General features: G+C 35.8%; 3 protein-coding genes across 11 annotated transcripts; all 3 read left to right on the forward strand.

Moving 5' to 3' along the window:
* The first annotated feature begins 194 nt into the window (after nt 1–194).
* On the forward strand, nt 195–12,241 carry LOC113696268 (protein FAR1-RELATED SEQUENCE 5). 9 transcript variants are annotated; one of them, XR_003449722.2, is made up of 8 exons: nt 5,614–5,938; nt 6,618–8,704; nt 8,797–8,868; nt 8,965–9,033; nt 9,196–9,258; nt 9,369–9,455; nt 10,535–10,717; nt 11,824–12,241. XR_003449722.2 is itself a non-coding variant. In XM_027215704.2 (7 exons), the coding sequence occupies exons 1-7, from the start codon at nt 5,914–5,916 to the stop codon at nt 10,550–10,552; spliced, it is 2,421 nt and encodes an 806-aa protein (XP_027071505.1). In that variant the 5' UTR covers nt 5,614–5,913; the 3' UTR covers nt 10,553–12,241. The 9 variants fall into 9 exon arrangements, 8 of the variants coding, with proteins under 8 accessions (XP_071911632.1, XP_071911634.1, XP_027071502.1 ...); XM_027215704.2 differs by having other exon boundaries at nt 10,535–12,241; XM_027215702.2 differs by lacking the exons at nt 10,535–10,717; nt 11,824–12,241 and adding an exon at nt 9,562–9,909 and having other exon boundaries at nt 5,617–5,938.
* Nucleotides 12,242–13,346: 1,105 nt separating this feature from the next.
* Nucleotides 13,347–15,213, forward strand: LOC113694917 (uncharacterized). The gene is made up of 2 exons (XM_027213839.2): nt 13,347–13,797; nt 14,434–15,213. The coding sequence occupies exons 1-2, from the start codon at nt 13,648–13,650 to the stop codon at nt 15,076–15,078; spliced, it is 795 nt and encodes a 264-aa protein (XP_027069640.1). The 5' UTR covers nt 13,347–13,647; the 3' UTR covers nt 15,079–15,213.
* A 3,334-nt stretch (nt 15,214–18,547) lies between these two features.
* LOC113696506 (uncharacterized) lies at nt 18,548–20,531 on the forward strand. Its single transcript, XM_027215911.1, has 2 exons — nt 18,548–18,605; nt 19,663–20,531. Exons 1-2 carry the CDS (start codon nt 18,548–18,550, stop codon nt 20,529–20,531), a joined length of 927 nt encoding a protein of 308 aa, XP_027071712.1.
* Nucleotides 20,532–20,549: the final 18 nt, after the last annotated feature.

Genomic DNA, 20,549 nt, shown 5'->3' on the forward strand with positions numbered 1-20,549 from the left:
ATTCATAAAACTTAAACAAAAATCAGCTTTTTAACTCTACAACAAATTTAGCAACTCAAAGTCAGTGACCAAAATGTGACATTTAAGAAAATTCAATGGCTAGAAAAGTAACTTCGCCAAAATCAAATCAAGACAACGTCGTTTAAGTTGGGCCCTGCTTTCCCTAACCAAACGCTGTCGTTTTAGCACCGCAACTTTTCATCAGCGAACCAGGCAAGACCTCGAACTGATCACCTGAATTTGCAGCGGCAAAATTTAACGAAAGAAAGGTGTTGAATCTGTAACTTACTAACTTCCCCACCGACTACCGAACTCTCCATTTCAGTTTTCCCTCCCGAAATCAAAACCCAGAAAGGAATTTTCCGACCATTCAAATCCCGTACAACCGCTGAAAATTGAGTGATCGGATTCCATGTTAACGCCGCCGTTTTCGAGTCTCGGCGAATCATAGCAGGGTCAGCGGCGGGTTAATCAGCAGATAGATTCCTGGTAAACCCTTTTATCTTTTGAAAAAATTTGATCCTGATTAGCCGTTTTGCTGTTCTTGTCTCTCGCGTTTTTGTGAAACTTTTAGTGGGATGTGTTTTTTCTGGTTTCACATTTTAGTGTAAAACTAGGAGATGGATTAGAGTGCCCAATTATGCCCAGTTAATTTCTAATTATTTTTGTAATCTTGATGGATGTTAATGATAAACTACAGATTTAGGATTGCATGATTGGAATGTATATAATTGATCAAAAACTGTGTCATAAAGAACAAAAGAGGTGAAAATTGTAATACAATATGCCTTTCAGAAAGGTAACAAACCAGAACTACATAATTAGTATCTATCCAACTGGCCAATAGTCACATTGTGCTGTAGTGTTCTCAGTATCCTCATCAGTATTTAAAAACTAGTCTCATAAACGAAATGCAAAGATGCTATTATTAAAAAAATATCCATAAACCAAAAAAATGGAAATTAGCTTCATACAATTCCACATTAAATGGAGCTATTAAAATTACTTAAATCTTGAATCCAGATGCTAGAATAGCACTCCAATCATAATACTGCAAGATAAAATAAAAGGACTTCATCAATGTTCTTGCCACTTATACTATACATGGGCAATGGAGCTTGAGTGAAGAGGTGTATCATGCTTCACCTAAGAGTTCATGCCAACTTCAGTCCTCTCTTTTGTCCCAAATTCAGAAACTAACCAATAACTATAAAAATGATGAAAAAAGATTAATTCTATAGCATTTTGTCAAAATTAACTATTCTCGGCTTCTCTTATTCTGCATTCAAAAACAAGTACCTTATTAATTACAAAGTCGCAATAATTTATGCAAGTCCTTAAAGAAGCAAATAAAATACAATCAAGATCAAAACTCCATTACTTTTGAAGTTCCAGTATCCACGTTCTACATGACTCAGGAAAAGGCTGCTAAATCTTAACTAAGGCATAAAGAGGACACATGAGCAACCATCATAGTTAAATCATACTCTTAATAGGCAGAAAAATCACATGGTATTCTAGCGTGTAAATCACATAGATAGACCATATCCTGTTTTAAGCCAAACTTTGACCATTCCACCATGCTGAAAAATGCCAAAAATAATTGATAGGGGTCACAATTATATAGTACTCGGTAAGAATTCAACTAAGTAGATAAAAGAAATCTCTGATACGAATCAATATACCACAAGTGAATGATAGGACATTAATTTACCTAAAACAAAACTTTCTCTTCTCTTTCTTAGGAAGCTCATTGACATCATATTCAACTTGTTTAGACATAATTCATAATCAAAACATGAGCCTTAGTAGCAAAAACCACGACAGAGTGGCAAAAATAAGATCAAATATTCAGAGAACAAACAAAAATAACTTCAAAACAGATGAAGCCAACTTCAGTTATAAAATTTCTTAATATTCTTTTTGAAGATGAGCCTTTTTCCTGACCTTTTTCAACTAAGAAAGTAATCAGTAAAATTAATGATACGAATACAAAACTTTAAATAAGAAATTAGCCCTAACAAAAGAAAAATGATAACCTGAAAGACAGTGGAGAATATTCTTAGCATTTCCTCTGCTTTGTGGACCGAGAAGCTATTTCTCTTTAATCCTGAAATGTTGAGAGAACAGTAGTGTGTTAGGAAAAAGATCAGATGACAGATAGATGGATTTCGTGATCTGAAATCTATTTCTGGTTTTTCTGGTTTCTCAATTCTCTTTTCACTTGCAAAATCACAAAATTACAGATCACATGACTGTACTGGAAAAAAAATGTGGTAGATAGAAGTAATACCTAGAGAATTCTAAGAGCTAGAGGCTTTAACTTCCACTTGTTTTTCCTATCATTTTCCTGAGCCAAAGAACTAAAGCTAGAACATCAAGGAATTTGATCTCAACAAACGGAGATTTTGAGTTGGTTATCCTACAGATTGCCTTTTGTGAGTCAATAGTTGCACATACACGTGCATAGAACAATCTAAAAGAAAAAAAAAAGTCCCATTAGATCAGCTTTAAAGAGTTCACAATTTAAAAAGGAAAAAAATCTCTAAAAGAGAAAAACTCGACTTCTTTCTAGGAATTCAAGTTATATGGTGGAGATGAAATTCAGATCTAGCCAAGGAAAATGACTTCTAGAATACTGATAGTGAGTTTCACATCAGATAGTGAGGATGAGATACCAACCTTCCTCTTCCTTGCATGAAGGAGAGGGAAAGGATTTGATGCTTTTTAGCCAAGGCAATATCAGGAAAAAAATGGCAGATAAACAGAAGATATCAGCCATTACTACCTGAGGGAGGGAGAGAAGAAGGAGATGAAAAAGAAGACAATGAGGAAATGGGAGAAGCTGATAATTAGGAGATGAGGAAAAAATCAGCATCAAAATTAGAAGAAATCAGCATCAAAATTAGGTGGTCAAAGGAAAATTGCAAAAGAAATTAGCATCTAGAAGAGAGTTGTCCAATATCAACATTAGCAAGAATACCAGGTAACTTCGTTAACAGACTTATCGAGTCCACCAACCTTGACTTTTTACATTTGACATTGGTTTGCTGATCATGATCTTTTGAGGCAAACAATCAGACACCTCATATACTTTAAAACTCTACTACTTCAACTAGCAACAAATGTTTTTAAGCCAAACATCGAACAAATTAACTAATAGCATGCTAAACATCTTAGCAAAGTATATATCACTTTGTAGGCATAAATCAAACATTATGTAGTAGATGGCATGCTAAACATCTATCCAAAGCAAACATGACATTCGAGGATTAAATCAAACGTTATTGATCCAGACCAAAGCAAAAAGGCCCCAGGATGTAATTTCTCTCACTTAAGCTATAAAAAGTCGTCCAGACATTATGAAATAGCTTGCTGCAACAAGACAGAAAATTATAAAGTTATGAGTAACTAACTAAAAGAATTTACAAACTGTTTGGTTGCTGCTGAGGAATGGCAATGAGAATCACTATGAAAGACCCCCTCAGTGGCAACGAGTGTCTGAAAATTCTTTGTAATGAAATCTGGTGTTTGGAAGTGCCATTGTGTAATGGGAATGATATATTTTAAAAATAAAAAAAATCCCTTAACTTTCTTCAATTTCCTTTCCTTTTCTTCCTTGCTGTTCATCTTCTTCCCAATTCGCAGCCACCTCCCACCGCAACCTCTTTTCTTTATTATTTGTTCTTATGTTGCTTGCTCTTTGATTTTGAGACACTGCCAACCCACCTCCCTTGGCCACTTTAGTTTTGTTTCCTGCTTCCATTTTGTGAAGACCCACTACTAGCACAATTCCATTTTTTTTCTTTTGTAATTCTTCTCCATCTTTTGACAACTGCCAAACTGCATGTTGCTGCCAAACGCTTTCACTGCTACTGCATCGGGATGTAAACTGAAGATATAATATACAAGACAGTAATCCTTAATCAATGGTGTGAGGGAAAGGGAGGGAACAAAGGTTGCAGAGATGGAGTAGAAAGGGAAGGCAAGAGGCGGCAATATGGAGGGTGGTGGGAGAGAGGAAAGGAAGAGAGGTTACAGGGATGGAGTAGAAGGGGAAGAGGAGATGCATTCTCCTTCTTTTTCCTTTTTCTTCAACTTTAATTTTGATTATTTTTATTTTGTTCTAAAAGGTGGAGGAATGAGAAGTGAAAGTGCCCAAATTGGTGGGGAATGAGTTTTTGGTATTTGAAGACCTAAAAGTGGGTAATCAAAAAAGTCATAGTAGTCTACCAAGCACCATCAGTGGGAGTGATTACCCTCTTATTCCCATTGAGGGGTACAAAACCTCCCAACCAAACGGGTGGTTAGTAGAAACAGTCAATCCACATCCTTTTATTCTAAGTTTCCCACCTAGATAGAGTTGCTAAAAATATCAACTGGAGAATTAAACTTTGAGAGCACAGGGAAAAAAAAGATAAGACCGTGAAATTATCATAATTTTCAATGCAAAAGAGTGAAAACATAAAATAATGGACCTCAAGGATCATCACTGGATAGAGACCTTAGAACCTCCTCTTATTCATGACTTCACTGGAATTTTAGGGAACAATTCAACATGCAGCACAAGTTTCTCTTTGATAACTGTATACTGTCAGGAAAACAAAAAAAAAAGAAGAAAGAAATAGACAAGGTAACCATATAATAGGCAAAATTACATAATAAAAAAGAATAACAAAAAACCTGAGAAAAATAACATATCTTCAGTCATTTATCCTCCATTTCTTGAAGACCTAATAATAGTGGTAAAGAGATTAAACAAACAGTGTTGATAACAAATCTCTCAAAGCAAAAACAGCCGCAGAACACAGAAAATTTGAAACATAAGCCACTGCACATACCCACAAGGCTCAACGAAGAAAATGTTCCATCTTTTTTTCTTTCTTACTTTATCTGACATATACCTTGAATCAGAAAATTTTGACCAAATCAGATTTGTTAGAAAGACTTTAAAAAACATTGTGAGGAAACAAAACCTGAGGTTAACTCATTTTTGGACCTAAAAAATTGAAAAAAGAAACACAGAAGCCTAACAAGTCTTCACCTTGAGACAAGAATCTCTACAATTCTTCATCCTTGATGATAGTCTTGATCTCTCAACCTGTAGCAAAAGTATGGAACTTGTTAGAGAATAAAAGAAAATTTAATCAAGGGGGAAAAAAGGATACACAATATTAAAATGGAGAAAGCAGTGGACTTGAGAGACAAACAAAAAATAAATAAGAGAGAGATGGAGAGAAGAATATTGACTTATGCTGAACACAAGAAAAGGGAAGAAGAGCAGAGGAAGAATATTGATTGATCGAGTAAAGGAAAAAGGGAAAAGAAGAGGAGAGGAGGACGTCTGGAGTGGGTAGTTCTCACTACGGATCTTCTGTCCCACCCTGTGCCACTCTCTGTTCCACTTTTTATTATATTGCTATTTCTCCTACATAAATATCATGTTTTAGTTCTTTTTTGTTTCCTTAAGATCCAATAACTATTAGCTAAATAATACAAAAAATTTAACAAACTCAAAAAATCAAAATGCATAAAAAATGAGATTTTTTATGAATTTTCTGCTGTATTTTTAATTTCTATTACATATTACTTTTTTGAAGCTGTTGTATTTATTTTTTATTCAATTGATAGTTATTGGATCTTAAGGAAACAAAAAAGAACTAAAACATGAAGTTTATGTAGAAGAAATAGCAATATAATAAAAAGTGGGACAGAGAGTGGTACAGAGTGTAAGACAGAAGATCCGTTGCGGGTAGATCTAGGGCAGTTCCTGATTTCCAGTGAAGACCTTGAGCCCAACGCTGTCCCAAATGGGAAAAAAACATGTCACGTGCAGGACACGTGTGAGGATGACCAAACTTGCCACCAATCTCCTTTTGCCACGTCACTAAGAAGCCAATCCCCTTGTGCCACATGGGCGGCCGACCATTCATACATGGTAGGGGAGATGTTCATGCTTATACGATATGGTTGATAATGTATTGGGCAAGTGTGTGCTAGCATAGTTGACAGGATGATTAAATTAGAGAAATTCATTATGTAACTCAGGCATTATCTTGTTGAAACCATGTTCAATGACTAGGTTGTCATTTGAGCTGTTTTTTTTATTTTTCTTTTTTTGGATTTTCCATTCCATATTGTTTACATGTATAGTAGGTAATAGATGAACTAATCTACTTGATACTTGTGCAGTATTGCTCAAGAGGTGGTGTTCATTTGTCATTGGTTCGTCAACTAGTGCAACCATAATTTCCTATTTAATTATGTTTTCAAAATTAGTTGAGCCCGGCTGCATAAGCATGAAACTTGAAATTTACATGTGTATAAACCAAGCTATTCAACATCAGTTTGAGCATGGCTTAGTAATACTGGGTTGTTTTAGCTCAGCTCAAGTTAAGATCAAAGCAAGATCTTTTCAAAGAAAAAAAAATCATACCAAGCTTGAATATTGTATTGTTTGACTAGATTAGGTTTGTTGAAACCCCTAGTTGCAATGTATGTTCTTTAGTAGATTAGTTTTTTTTTTTTTGGAATATAATGAGTTATAAGCATGTTCAGTACCATGAATTTGTTGTTCTATTTGTTTCTTTTCAGTGTTTTTCTTTGTGTGAATGCAGAAATGGGAGACAAAGAAGACCAGCTTGATATGACGCAAAAGGGTTTCATACCCTATTATGGACAATTGTTTGATTCAGACGACGAAGCTTACAAATTCTACAACATGTATGCAGCAACCATTGGATTTGGTGTTCGAAAAGAATATTGTAACAAAGATAAATTGGGAATGGTAACTTCAAGGAAGTTTGCATGTAATAAAGAAGGATTCCGGCGTCAGGATAAAAGGGATAGGGAAACAAAGAGACCTCGCGCAGAAACTAAGACAGGATGCCTTGCTTGTGTCATTGTACTACTTGACAGGGACACAAAAATGTATAAGGTGACACAATTTGTGGCAGAGCACAATCATCCATTGCATATTCCACAATGCGTACACATGATCCCCTCACAGAGAAGGACAACAATTACACAGGATAATTCTGAATTGGTTGATGCATATGGGTTATCATTGAAGCAGTCCAATAACCTTGTAGATAAGTTGGGGTATCTTCCAAACAAGCGCTCTAGAGGCTTAAGGTTTGGGGAAGCTGGAACCATTTTCAGATATTTTCAACAGCAACTTCTGGAAAACCCATCATTTTACTTTGCTGTACAATTGGATAGTGAGGAACAATTAACTAATGTCTTTTGGGCTGATGCAAGGATGACTATAGACTACAAATATTTTGGAGAGGTGGTTACTTTTGACACGACATTTAGAACAAACGAGGAATATCGTCCTTTGGGCATTTTTCTGGGATTTAATCATCACCGCCAGATGGTAATATTTGGTGCTGCACTATTATATGATGACAGTGTTGACTCCTACAAATGGTTGTTCCAAACCTTTCTAGAAGCCATGTCTGGTAAGCCACCGAGAACATTCTTCACGGATCAAGAACCAGCCATGGCAAAAGCTTCAGCTTCAGTGATGCCAAACACCTTCCATGGGTTGTGCACGCATCATATTCGTCAAAATTTCCTGAAACACCTTGGCCACATGATGAGGACTGAAACGGGTCTGGTACAATTGTTTAGCAAGTGTATGCTTGAAATTGAAGATGAAGTAGCATTTGAGGAAACTTGGAGAGAGATGCTTCAGAAACATAACCTGGATTCTAATACATGGCTTAAGAGTATTTATGAGCTGAGAGAAAAATGGGCAAAGACATACATGAAGACAAAGCTCACATTAGGCATGCGAAGCAAGCAACTCAGCAAAAGCTTCAATGCAGACCTCAAGCATCATTTAAAGACTGATCAAGATTTGGTGGAATTCTTTACCGAGTTTCATAGGGCTGTTGAGAAAAGAAGATACAAAGAATTGACTGCTGAATATGGGGCAAGGCAAAAGGTGCCAAGTTTGAAGATAAAGTACTCACCCATGCTTAATCAGGTTGCAGAGATATATACTCCTACTATATTTGAGGAGTTCCAAGATGAGTTTGACGTATCTCTTGCCTTGGTAGTGAAGGGTCATACAGTAAATGATAATGTGCATGAGTATATGTTGGCACGCTATAATGGAGGAGATGATCAGAGAGTCATTTGTGAGAAATCTACTCAATCAGTCTTGTGTAGTTGTCAGAAGTATGAATGTGAAGGAATTTTGTGCTCCCATGCAATCAAAGTACTAGATTTACTTAACATAAAGTTAGTGCCTAATGATTTAATAGAAAAGAGATGGACAAGAGATGCAAAAAAAGGAATTTTGAAAGGACCTAACCAGGAGAATGATATGGAGGAGGATGTCCATTTGAAAGTTGTAGGGCGGTATAGAATGCTGTGTTCAACTTTAGTTAGGGTTGCTATTAGGGCTGCAGAATGTCAAGAAGCTACAGACTACCTTGTGCAATGTGTGGATAAGTTGACAAGAAAAGTTGAAGAAATATGTAATAAGCAGATGTCAATTGAACAAGCTAGCACAAATCACCAGTCATCTTATAATGCAACAGACCAAGAAGATGTTTTGGTAATTTCCATGGATGTAAACCCATCAGGCTCAAAAAGTGGACAGGGCTGCAAGTCCAATAAACGGACAGGAAGCTGGACTGACATGTTCGGTGAAAAGAGTATGTATGAGTCAAATAACAACCAAGTTCAGGTAGTTGTAACTAGTACCTATAATCTTTTCAAGTTTGTTTAGTGGTAGACTTCATGTGCAGCATTTGAGATTGATCACACTTCCTTTTTTCATAGATTGCTGATCAAAGCCAAGAAGTTTCAGTTGACCATGTGTCTTCTCCTCAATCAGCTAATAACTCTGTTTCAGTAAGTAATATAGAAAATACTTTTGTTAAATGAACAACATTTCCTTCATGGTTGTTAGCTAAATAAGAACTGTTGGTTGTGTTATGTGATGCTCAGGCTAGGTCTTGCTCCCAATCTACTAGTGACCCTTTGCATTTACATCAAGCTACTACGTGTCCGTCCCAGGTAAACACTGATCATTGAGCAATTAAATTGGCAGTTTACCACTCTCTCAAATTACGCCTGCTCTATAATGCAAAAAATTGCTTCAAATGTCTGAGAATGGTAGGTTGGTGCTGAAAAACTGGAGGCACTTTTGCCCATACTAATACTTTTTGAATGATTCAGGATAGCAATAGCAATTCCCTCTTTGGTCAATCTTCTGTGGAAGTGGTCCAACGTGCGAACAATGTATGTTTGTTTATATAATAAGGATTTGTATTTTTGGAGACACTATATGGCACCAAATTTTGTGATGATATCTGTGACATTGTTAACGGGTTTGTTTTGTGCCACATAAGGGTGCTGTATTGGAAAATAGGAACTTCTTAATGAACTTCAATGGGCTTGGTACTGCAATGTCTCCCACTGGAACTCAGTTTCTGATGGTAAAGCAATCCATATTCTATTATCACCATATGTATCTGCAGAGTTTGTACTTGTGTGATTAATTTTTAATTACTTTTATATTGGGGTGCTTTTGCTGGTGCACAGCCACATTGGGCTGCTAATCAGAGCTGAGAAATCAACTATCAGTTGTCATCAACATACCTGCTTGTGAGGGGTTTGCAAGATAATCTATTTTATGTAAAGTTCCTAGGTTATATGATGTATTTTTGTGGCTAATGCAAATTGTAATGGAGTACTAAGCTCTTCTTTATGGAATATAATATCTTTTTGAAGCTTTTGACTTTGTTGGCTGGTGTTTGTTTTACAAGGTTTAGAACTGTATTGATATATGATAATGTCTACCTCAGGACAAAATATGTGTTGAGGCGATTAGGTGTTGTAGTTGTAACAAGAAAGTACAAGGGTATAAATGAAAAATGTCAATTGAGCATATGATCGGAAGTAACTTGTTACACACCTAAGCTGATTACTAGATTTGATTGATCTTCCTTCCTTACCATATGAATTACCCTACTAGTTTACTTGAAGACTTGGTTTTTTTCAGAGTTGACAGCGCAGCATAGTGTTACTTTTGTGCAATTACCCAAATACAGATTTTCCTTTCTTTGTTCTCGTGCTATTTCACAGTGAATAAATTGGTAAAGAATATCTAAGCAAATGAGTACAGCTGTCATTTGGACTGTAAAAAAAGTCTATTTTGCTGCAATTCCACTGACTATGATTGCTTCCTGTCAGTCATTTACGCTTCATTTGCTGTCTCACATGCTGCTGCATTTTAACCCTTGGGTTAAAGTGATTAAGCCTAACCACTCTGGCAATAAAATACACGTAGTAGACTCTGTACAGTTTCATATAAGATATAAATGTATGCCATGCCGATAACTTGATGTAACATGCAGCACTCCTTTTGATATTTTCTGCTCTTTTCCTGTATCTTAAGAGGGGTCTTTTTACGTATAAATAGTTCTTAGGGATTCCTATTGGCTGCATGATTCCACGTGTTATCAATTTCTTTTACCTGGGCTTTTGGAGTAATAGTTGATTTCTGATTTTGAAGTTAAGTCTCACAAGATGATATGAGAATTTCACAGCCAAATCCGCTAAAAATGATTTCTCAAATAGAGCTGTTCTTGATACCCCCTTAACTTTTGGTGGTAAAGCCCTAGAACATGTCTCATTTCATCATCAGCAACGTTGAAGAAGGCAGCAACTCCTTGTCTTTTCTGAACATCAATCACTAGTAAGTTTAAGTTTTTGAGTTTATAACTGTTTAATGACCACTTGATTTTCAAAGGGAATGCTAATGTTTAATTGTATTTTTTCAGTTTATGAATTTTGTTCAGAATGTTGTTATTGTTAAAACTATTCTTTTGTATGGTGAAGTTGCTTCATTGAACTTAATTTTGTATAGATTTGGTGAAAATGTATGGACTTATTCTACACACAGGATTTCCTGGAGAATTGAATGTAATAATATTTACATGATCATAAGGTTTCTGACCTTTTTTGTTCTTTCTTGGTCTTCTGCTACTGTTTTATCTTGGAGAGGTGAAGTAGAGTTGCTTGTGGGATTCTCTTAGATAAGCTTGGTGTGACGATAGAGTTGGATCCAACAATTTTCATGCCATTTGTGATGGATAATGTGATTACTGATAAGTCCCATTCTTTTTTGCCCAAGCTAGCTTCTTGCCCTTTTGTTCATTAATGCTGACATTTGGAAGAGCTCCTCAAAAGGGGAGTTAGCATTATTGCTCAACATGAGAAACTTGTTTGTGTGCATTGTCTTTGTGGTCAGTTCAGTAGTCTTGTAACTTTCTACATTTTTGACAGAATTGTTTGAAGCTCATTGTTGAATAGCTAAACTATAGTTAGAAAGTTTATTTGACTTGAATGTACAAAATTTGAACTTAATTCTTGAAACTCTTGTTATGGATTAAAGGCAATACAGAGCTATACACCCCGAGTGCTGAAAATCCACATTTTGAGAAGTTTCGCATGTTGTGATTTTCGCTGAATTTTCCCATATATTTATTTTATTTTATTTTAAGAATCAAAATATTGCCTCATTCTTCTGCTGGAAAATTTGTGAAATATGTAGAAAGGATAGACCTTGCGAATCTTTTGCAAAGATGAGGTGATAATTGTTTTTCCCACCTGATTGGACTGTTAGGAAGGAAAGGTTTATTCTAACGTGGTTTATTGTTGAGTTTGTAACTTTTCGATCTTTAGCTTTGTCCTGGGCATGTTTTTTCACGCTCAGTTGTTGGGAACAACTTCATATTAATTCAGATGCCTATTCTAATGCTCTCATTGTTGCTACTCTTGTTTCACTTACCTTCGTACTAGGTATCTCCAATGACTTCAAGTGGGTTCTTGGAGCAGCATTCTCTCTTTTCTTCTACAAGGTTTTCCTTTGATGTTCATACTTGAGTTTGAGTATGGTCTAATATTTTCCATGTGCTGATGACTAACTTTTTCATGAATTTGTTGCCCTATATTCATCCATAAATGAGGAGCAAAGAGCTTGTGAATCCTTAAATCTTGGACAAAGAAATGCCACCTGCTGTTTTTGGGAAGAATCTTTCAAGTTTTGCTGGCACTGTTCTTGTGAGGTAAAGATTGTTGGGAGTTTGCTGACATGTAAAGAATGTGAGATATATTTGCTTTTGACACCTTAGATTTTGGCTTCGTCTTGATGTCTCCAATATTTAGAACGAAAACGTTTAACAACATTTGTGGTAAATTGGAGACTTTTCGCTGGCTATATCCTTTTGGATTTGGTGTGACTAGTTTTCTTCTGAGTTGCACATTTAATTCCCCAAAAAAAAAAAAAAAGAATTGTCTCCATCCCTGTACCTTCAAGATTGACATTTCTCATCAAAAGATGAGTGAGGTGGCAAGGAACGGGCACTTTGTTTCAGGTAATAATTGAACTATTTTCCCCATTACTTTAGCATAAATTAGAACAAAAAGACTAACAGTCTCCTATAAAATGTGCATCTCCTGCGGCTGCTTGGTGGCATCTTCCAATTGGCTCAGGAGGTCTTCCCGGAAAAAGTAGATCCCAATTCCCAACTGCCCAAGGACGCTACAATTACCTCATGGGTGACATAATACTAGTGTATCATGTTCTATTAAGAGCATCCATCACACGTCACATCAATATTTTATTTTTTTCTCTTTTATTATACTTTCATTCATAATAGATTACACTCCACAAAACGTAATAGTATGGATCTATAATTAAATCAAATATTTATTTTGTTATTTTTAAAAAATAAATTATTAACTTTCATTAAATTTTTTACCTTTTGAATTTTTATTTTCTAAAAATAATATTATTAATTTCTAAGTTTGAACAATATATCTTTTTCTATCTCTCAAAAATAATATATTGTTATTTTTTGAAAAATAATTATGCAATTATTAAACAAATATGTGATACCTCAAATGTGAAGATATCATAATAATTCATACTTAATTAATAATTCTTTATGTAATTAATTGAACTCCATAACAAAATATTACATAATTTAAATCAAACAAAATACAAATAATAACAAAATGAATACTAGTTTTCATTGTTATTGCCTTTGAATCATTTCCAAATATGCTCAACCAAGTTTGATCGAAATTTTGTCTGTTGTAGCTTCAAAAAATTAGTCCATCGCAACTTCAAAAAAATTGGTCTGTTGTTAACATTAATCACCATTACGTGCATCATTTTAATGATGCGTGTAATGAGCATTACACGGTCACAATAAACCTGTGTCATGACATGCATTACACCACGCATCATTACCCTGGGAATGATATGTGTAATGGACCCGTGTCAGAGCATGCATTACACGCGTCATTACCCTCCCCTCCGTTGCTAATTAATAAAGGTCCTCACATCAATGAAGGTTCCGCGAATTTGATCTTACGTGTCTAGTCAACTTCCTTGTTTCCCAAGCACCTGAAGTCGAATGCAATTTGGCCTTTTCTTTCATGCCTTTTGGATCCAGGTTAACATGAAATCAAGATTTGGTTGCAGACATATAAATTGCAGTCCGATCTCACCACTCACCTAATACGAGGCAAAAGAGAGAGTTAAAACACTCCGAAGATAAAATCAAGAACTCTGCAGGTACCAAGAATCAGAGGATTCAGTCAGCTTGATAGAAAGAGATGGCAGATTTGTTCTTGAATCAGGCTAAGCAGTACTCCTCCAGCAGGCCAAGATACCCAGATCAACTTTTTGAATTCATTGCATCCAAAACCCCTTCCCATGACCTTGTGTGGGATGTGGGCACTGGCAGTGGCCAGGCTGCTGCTGCTGTAAGTCCCTCAACTTCTCTCTCCCTTCCATTGGAATGTTGACCATGGATGGTGTGTTTTACTGTTTGCTAGTTCGCACGTTGCAGGTCAGCTGGCGCAGACATCTTTTATTTTATTCCTTTTTGAATCTCTTTTAATACGATTTGGACTCAAAGGAATGTATAACAGATTGAAGTCATCTCAAGGGGATAAATTAACTTAAAAGGCTTGTGATTATGCAATTATGATTTGCTTGTCTCACATTTTACAATAAACAGTATTAGCAGTAATGGTTTTTTGTTACTGTCGGATTTGGTGATAACATATGAAGAAGTTGGTTGAATAAGCAATTGGTGACTTGGTCCTTGTTCGAATAGTCCAACCCTACAATTCAGGTCAAATTGGCTAATAATAGTCCAATTTACTTCTTTGCTTATTTACTGGCTTGATTAGCTGTTTGTTTAAGGTGACCAACTTACTTTTAAGTAGTAAATTTTTGAAGCTGCACAATATTTACCAAGCAATACCTTGGAGCTGAATATGGTTTGTCAAAAAGGGATTGGACAAACTGAATTGTATTACTAATATCGAATGCCTGCCTAAATTCAACTGGCAAGATTGTCTTATCATCTTATCCATGCAATTCATTCTTGTCAGCTGGCAAAGATCTACAAGAATGTAATTGCCACAGACACAAGCCCAAAGCAGCTGGAATTTGCACCAAAGGTTCCGAATATTCGATACCAATGTACTTCCCCAAAGTTGTCCATTGCAGAGCTTGAAGAAAACATTGCAGCAGAGTCCACTGTCGATTTAGTCACCATTGCTCAAGCTTTGCATTGGTTTGATTTTCCTACCTTCTACCAACAAGTGAAGTGGGCACTGAAAAAACCCAATGGAGTAATTGCTGCATGGTGCTACACCCTGCCAGAAATTAACCCCAGTTTTGATGCTGTCTTCCAAAGATTCTACAAAGTTGATACTGATCCTTACTGGGAACCAGAGCGTAAATTGGTGGATAATAAATATGAAACCATCGATTTCCCATTTGAGCCTGTGGATGGCGTTGATCATACGGGACCATTCCAATTCAAAGCAGAGACTGTGATGGATTTGGAAGGCTTCTTCACATACATAAGTTCATGGTCTTCCTACCAAACTGCTAAAGAGAAGGGTGTGGAACTCTTGAATGAAAATGTGGTCAAGGATTTTACCTCTGCTTGGAATGAAGATGGTATATCTAAAAAAGTTGTCACTTCCCCTATTCATCTGAGGATTGGGAAAGTTGGGAATTTGCATTGAAATCTCTGCCTGTTCCAGTCAGCAAGCCCCTTATGGCAATCATTTTCCACTGGTTGGTTTATTATTCTTGGATATAGGCCATGGACCATGGTTGATGGCTCAAAGATAAATAAATTTGCGTATTTCAGCATTGAATCTCCTGTCACTTGAAACTGTTATCTAATTGTTACTATTAGGTGATGGCTAACATCGGATTTGGGGCTTCTTGTTCCCGTTTCTAATGTCTTATAGTATTATGTTTCCAAGTTGAGTGGAAGGCTAGAAATGCTACCTACAGTCAGCCAAAAATTTTTATTATTATTTTTTTTTTAAATGATGTGGCAAAAACTAGATTTAAGGTACCTAAACGTTAAATGTGATTCCATTTTTCCTTTAAAGACAAATCTCGTTCAAGGGTGGGATGCCAATCTATATTTTATTAGTAATAAAATTAATTAGTACAAGAAGGTGGGGTTAGGCATTACCGTTTGCAGTACATGATAAGAAAAAAAAGAATATCATAAGACATGAATATCAAAAGGAAGTGCTACTTCCATAGTGCAAGAGGAAATGTGATTCCATACAAATATGCAATACAAATTAAAACAGAATGTAATTAGCACAAAATAATATTATAAAATTTGTAAAGTGTTATTTGCATAATCTTGGGACCAATAGAAAGTGTATCGACAAGTTTTTCTTTTTTTGATCAGTCCTAGTTTGCAAAAATTTATTTGATTATATCATAAATATTTCACCAACCATTTATTTATATGTTAAATCACCTTTTTTATCTCATATATATCATATTAAGACAGAATGCAATATTAATTTTTCAAAGAATTATCTTAAATACTCAGTTTGAGATAAACAAGTTTGGATTCTCCATTTTTTGAAAAACAAGTTTTTCATTTACAATATTACAATAATATACAAACAAAAACAACTCCAAAAAATACCACATTCATACAATATATCAAAAATAATTCCAAATATACAAAAAAAAAAGAAAAAAATAAAATCTACATCATCTTCTTCTTCCAACTATCACCACTATTGACCGCCACCACCATCCTCTCCTTCCCTCTCTATTCCCGCTCCCTCTTTCTCCTCCCCTTTCCCATCACATCCACCTCTCCCCCCTCCGCCCCCTCCCCCAAATCTTATTGCGACTAGGTTCTGACCAGAGGCCTCGATTTGGTCGAGACCAGATCGAGGAAGGGGAGGGGAAGTGACAGGTGTCGAACCTATGCAATAATCATATTAAAACTTAACTACCACTAAAAGCAGTCAATAATCAATTTTAGGTACTGGAGCAGGGACTCTAGGTGTGCAATGGGTTACTTGATTCACCCTGTTCTCGAAGAGTTTGCTTAATCCGATATACCAGAATTAATTAGTTGACAAAATTTATTAACTAGTAGACAGTGGCAGGCAGGATCATCTCCTCAGGGACTGGGGGTATTTGTCTCTTTGCGGTTCCAATTGGTAAAAAGGGAGTTTATCAGAATAAAGCTAAAAAATAATTAAGCAATTCAACTAAAACGAATAATTAACTAGCACGAAGGTAAACAGGAATTAAATCAAGAATAGATAAATTCTAACCAAGGATACAACTATTCAGACACAGTCAATTCATCCGATCATTGATGCAAGGGAGGTTCACTTTATTTTATTAATAGGTTAGTTATAGTCGCCAACGAGCTCTGACGATTAATTTTTCCTTAATTTATTGATAACCAAGGTACGACCATTGATTACTCCTAACCAGAAAATACTCCTAGGTACGACCGTAGGAATTAATTCCCCAATTGCATTAAGAATTAGAAAAACCTAACCCCAATCAATAACACGCTACGAGGGTTATTTAAATCAGATTGCACGTCCCCCTAGTGTGTAAAAACGCTAGTTGCCACTAATATTAATCGATTAAACAATTACGGGTTTAATTGACTAATTTGGCAGGAGATCAATAAGTCACATTGAACATCGGGCCCTTGACATCCAATTAACAAAATAATCCAAAGGAAATTCAAGTAGACAACGTACAAATATTAACAAATTAAGAAACGCGTGAAAACTAATTCGATCTCATAGATATTCGGGACTGCATCGTCGCGTTGATTCTTAACTAGATGAAAAGCTTAACCACGCCGTATAGTAAATCTCTACGTAAATTAATTGATTGCAAAGGCATTACGTTTTTTTAACTAAAAAGCAAGAAGTAAAAGCTGTTTCCCAGTGGGGAATAAAGCCGAACAGTCGGCCCGCATGAACAAGGAAGAATAATAAAAAAAACTATCTCTAAACAATGACTAATGCTCCCTACTTGTTTTTTGCTGAATTGAGAGAAAGGGTACAAAAAGAGAGCCCTGCGAATTCCACTTTTTTCCTTTCCTCTTGATAGGAAGACTCCTAGTCAGCAACTCTTCATCAGCACAAGGAAAAGGAAGTCCGTTACTTCTCCATGTGGGCCAGGTTTGTGGAGCCTTTTGAAGCCTCCCACGTATCGAAAAATTTTCAAGAAGGTTTCCCTTTTTTTTTTTTGCACTTTTTCGCTCCACTCCCTGAAATTGAGTCCAAATATCAAATATAAGTGGATATTAACAATTAAAATAATATTTGATAAGGACAAAGGAAAAAATTAACAATAAAATTACTAACAATTAACACTCTATCAGGAAGGGCGGGGTGCGGGAAAGGGGAAGGGGAGAAGGAAGGAGGAGGAGGAACAGGGATGGGGAGAGGGGAAGAGAGAGGACGTGATGGTACTGAATGGTAGTTTTAATTTTTTTTAAATACTCTAAAAATACTCCAAAAAAATATTTTAAAACATATTCAAAAACATCATAAAAAACATGTATAGTAAAAGTTTTTCATATATATTTTTACACGTAAATAGTTAATCCAGATGAAGCTACTAGATATTTTTAAATGCACGTCACATCATATGCACTTAGGCCTGTCAACGGGCCAGAATTCATTATTCCGGACCCGGATCCGACCTGTTTACCCGAAGGGTCTTCTACTCCATGTTCCGGATCCGAATTCGACGGGTCTCAGATCCGGGTCAGGTTTACCCGAAAAAATTATCAAAACTTACAATTTCTAATAAAAATGAGAAAAAAATATATTTGTAAACTAATTTCTAACTAGTACAAGACAAAAACCAAATAAGAAAAGAAATCAAATTGACTTAACTCAAATACATCACCCTAATCATATTATATTGATAAATATATATATTTTAAATTATTAATCCATTTACATCCGGATCGGGTCTAATACGGATCGAAATACTATATTCCGTATTTGACGCGTTTTTTGTTTGACAAAATGGATCCGAATCCGAGTCCGGGTAACGGAATTAAATCCCTACCCATACTCGTAATAATTTCACGAATCTGGTCCAGGTCCGGATCTAGACCCGGACCGTTGACCAATGTTTTGAAAACCAGACCGGACCGGCCGGTTGAACCGCGAACCGGCCATGGCACCGGTCCGGTTCTATGCTCTGGTTGACTTTGCCAGAGAACCGGTCAAACCCGGTAAAAACCGGGAAAACCGGTGAACCGTGTTGAACCGGATTGAACCGGTTTTTGAGTTTTCCTTTTTTTTTTTTTTTACTTTTTGCAAAATGCTTCTATCAAGATTCAAACTCAAAACCTTTGTAATAGAAGACCAATGTAGTAACCATTGCACCATCACATCTTATTTGTTTTTTTTGATAACTTATTTATATAAAACAAACATCTATATTTCATTTTTCCATTTTTCTTATAAAATCTCATCATCTCATGACTCTTTCTTTTTAATCTTCAACTCTTTCTTTTTTCCGTCATCTTTTCTTTTGTCACTCCATTTTTAATCAAACCTCATTAGTTTTAATTTATTGATGTTTTCTTCTATCTTTTAATTTTGTTTTTGCCCATTAAATTGGAAAAAGTTAAAAAAGAATTATTTTTCTTTAACCCAAATTATTTAATGCCACAACCACTCACTTTTATCTCATTTTTTGTTTCTTATCAAGTTTGCATTTCTATTTTCAATTCTCTTAACTTCTTTCGAACTCCAAACTTTCTTTTTTAAATTACAATCTTTAAATCTCAAAGACGTAAATTAAAATTTAAGTTCACAATATCAAATTCTCATAGACGTGAATTTGTATAATTTCAAAATATTGTGATATTTTTGGGTTGGATTTAAGATTTTTTTGGTAGATATAATTGAAATTGAGATGAAATTTATTTGTTTTAACTTATAATTTAAATAATTTATTTTTGAAAATCCAAATTATTCAAAAATAGTGAACTTTTCATCATATAAAGTTTTAAATTAGTCCATTGCATGTCTTATTTTGTGCATATATATATTTATATAAATTATTTTTAAAAAAATTCATTGAACCGAGGTTAAACCGGTCCGACCGGTTGAACCTCAACCCTTTCACCTCACCGGTTCAATTGACGGTCCGGGTTTTAAAACATTGCCGTTGACAGGCCTATGATGATTCCAACACACAGATTTGGAAAACTCTTTGGGAGCTGAACATAAAACATAAGATCAAGCTATTCATATGGAGATGCATTACGAATACATTGACAGCTAGGGAATCAATATTCAGGCGAACAAAGCAAGGATCGCCATTTTGCTCAAGATGTGGAGATGGCATTGAAACAGTAGAACATATTCTCTTCCACTGTCAACAGGCACAGAAGGTTTGGAAGCTAGCACCAGTACAATGGGATGGTTTACAAAACCAAACAGGGTGCTTTAAGCAATGGTGGACAGCATTAGTCCAAGCCAGAAGTAGGAAAGGAGGAAGACAGCATATTGCATTGACAGCTAATATACTTTGGCAACTATGGAAGGACAGGAACGATATGGAATTTGAAAGGAAAGAGAGAGACGGATGGAAATCTGTACGAAAAGCTAGTACAGAATGGATGGAGTATGAGGAAGCTGGGATAAAGAAAAAGGAGAAAAGTACACCAGAAACAGATAAAGCTAGAGAAAGCTCAAGGGAGGAAGGAAGGGTGGAGGAAGGCCTGATGGAACTTCAAATAGCTACCAAGAAATCAGCTGAGGGCAGGAAGTTGGGAATTGGTGTAGTAGCCAGGCAGGCTGGAGGACGAATCAGAGCGGAATGGAAATTAGTAGAAAGAAGTTCGGGAAGGGAGATTCAAGATGAAGCTGAAGCAGTAAGGCTGGTACTTCTGAAAGCAAGACAATTGAGCTGGCAGAGAATCAAAATCATCAATGCAAACAAACAGCTCATCGCTTTGCTGAAATCTGGGAAAGGAGACAATCCAAATACTGCTACATTGGTGGAAGACATACAAGCTTTAGCTAATCTGTTTCAAATGTGCTCTTTTGAAGAAAGGACTAGTTGTAATATGACTTTATGTAATCACATTTGTCATTATGCTTTAAGCATATGTAGGGACGAGGAGAGATTTTTTGGCTCTCCTTAAGTGTCTTGGTACACTTAG

This window comes from Coffea arabica, chromosome 6e, assembly GCF_036785885.1.
Source record: "Coffea arabica cultivar ET-39 chromosome 6e, Coffea Arabica ET-39 HiFi, whole genome shotgun sequence".
In the NCBI taxonomy this organism is placed as follows: domain Eukaryota; kingdom Viridiplantae; phylum Streptophyta; class Magnoliopsida; order Gentianales; family Rubiaceae; genus Coffea; species Coffea arabica.

Coding starts and splice junctions, on each gene's coding strand:
- LOC113696268 (XM_027215699.2), top strand. CDS start 5,914: ATGGGCGGCCGACCATTCATACATG. Junction 8,869..8,964: donor CAGCTAATAACTCTGTTTCA/GTAAGTAATATA, acceptor TGTGATGCTCAG/GCTAGGTCTTGCTCCCAATC. Junction 9,034..9,195: donor CTACTACGTGTCCGTCCCAG/GTAAACACTGAT, acceptor TGAATGATTCAG/GATAGCAATAGCAATTCCCT.
- LOC113694917 (XM_027213839.2), top strand. CDS start 13,648: ATGGCAGATTTGTTCTTGAATCAGGCTAAGCAGTACTCCTCCAGCAGG. Junction 13,798..14,433: donor GTGGCCAGGCTGCTGCTGCT/GTAAGTCCCTCA, acceptor CATTCTTGTCAG/CTGGCAAAGATCTACAAGAA.
- LOC113696506 (XM_027215911.1), top strand. CDS start 18,548: ATGGCACCGGTCCGGTTCTATGCTCTGGTTGACTTTGCCAGAGAACCG. Junction 18,606..19,662: donor CAGAGAACCGGTCAAACCCG/GTAAAAACCGGG, acceptor ATACATTGACAG/CTAGGGAATCAATATTCAGG.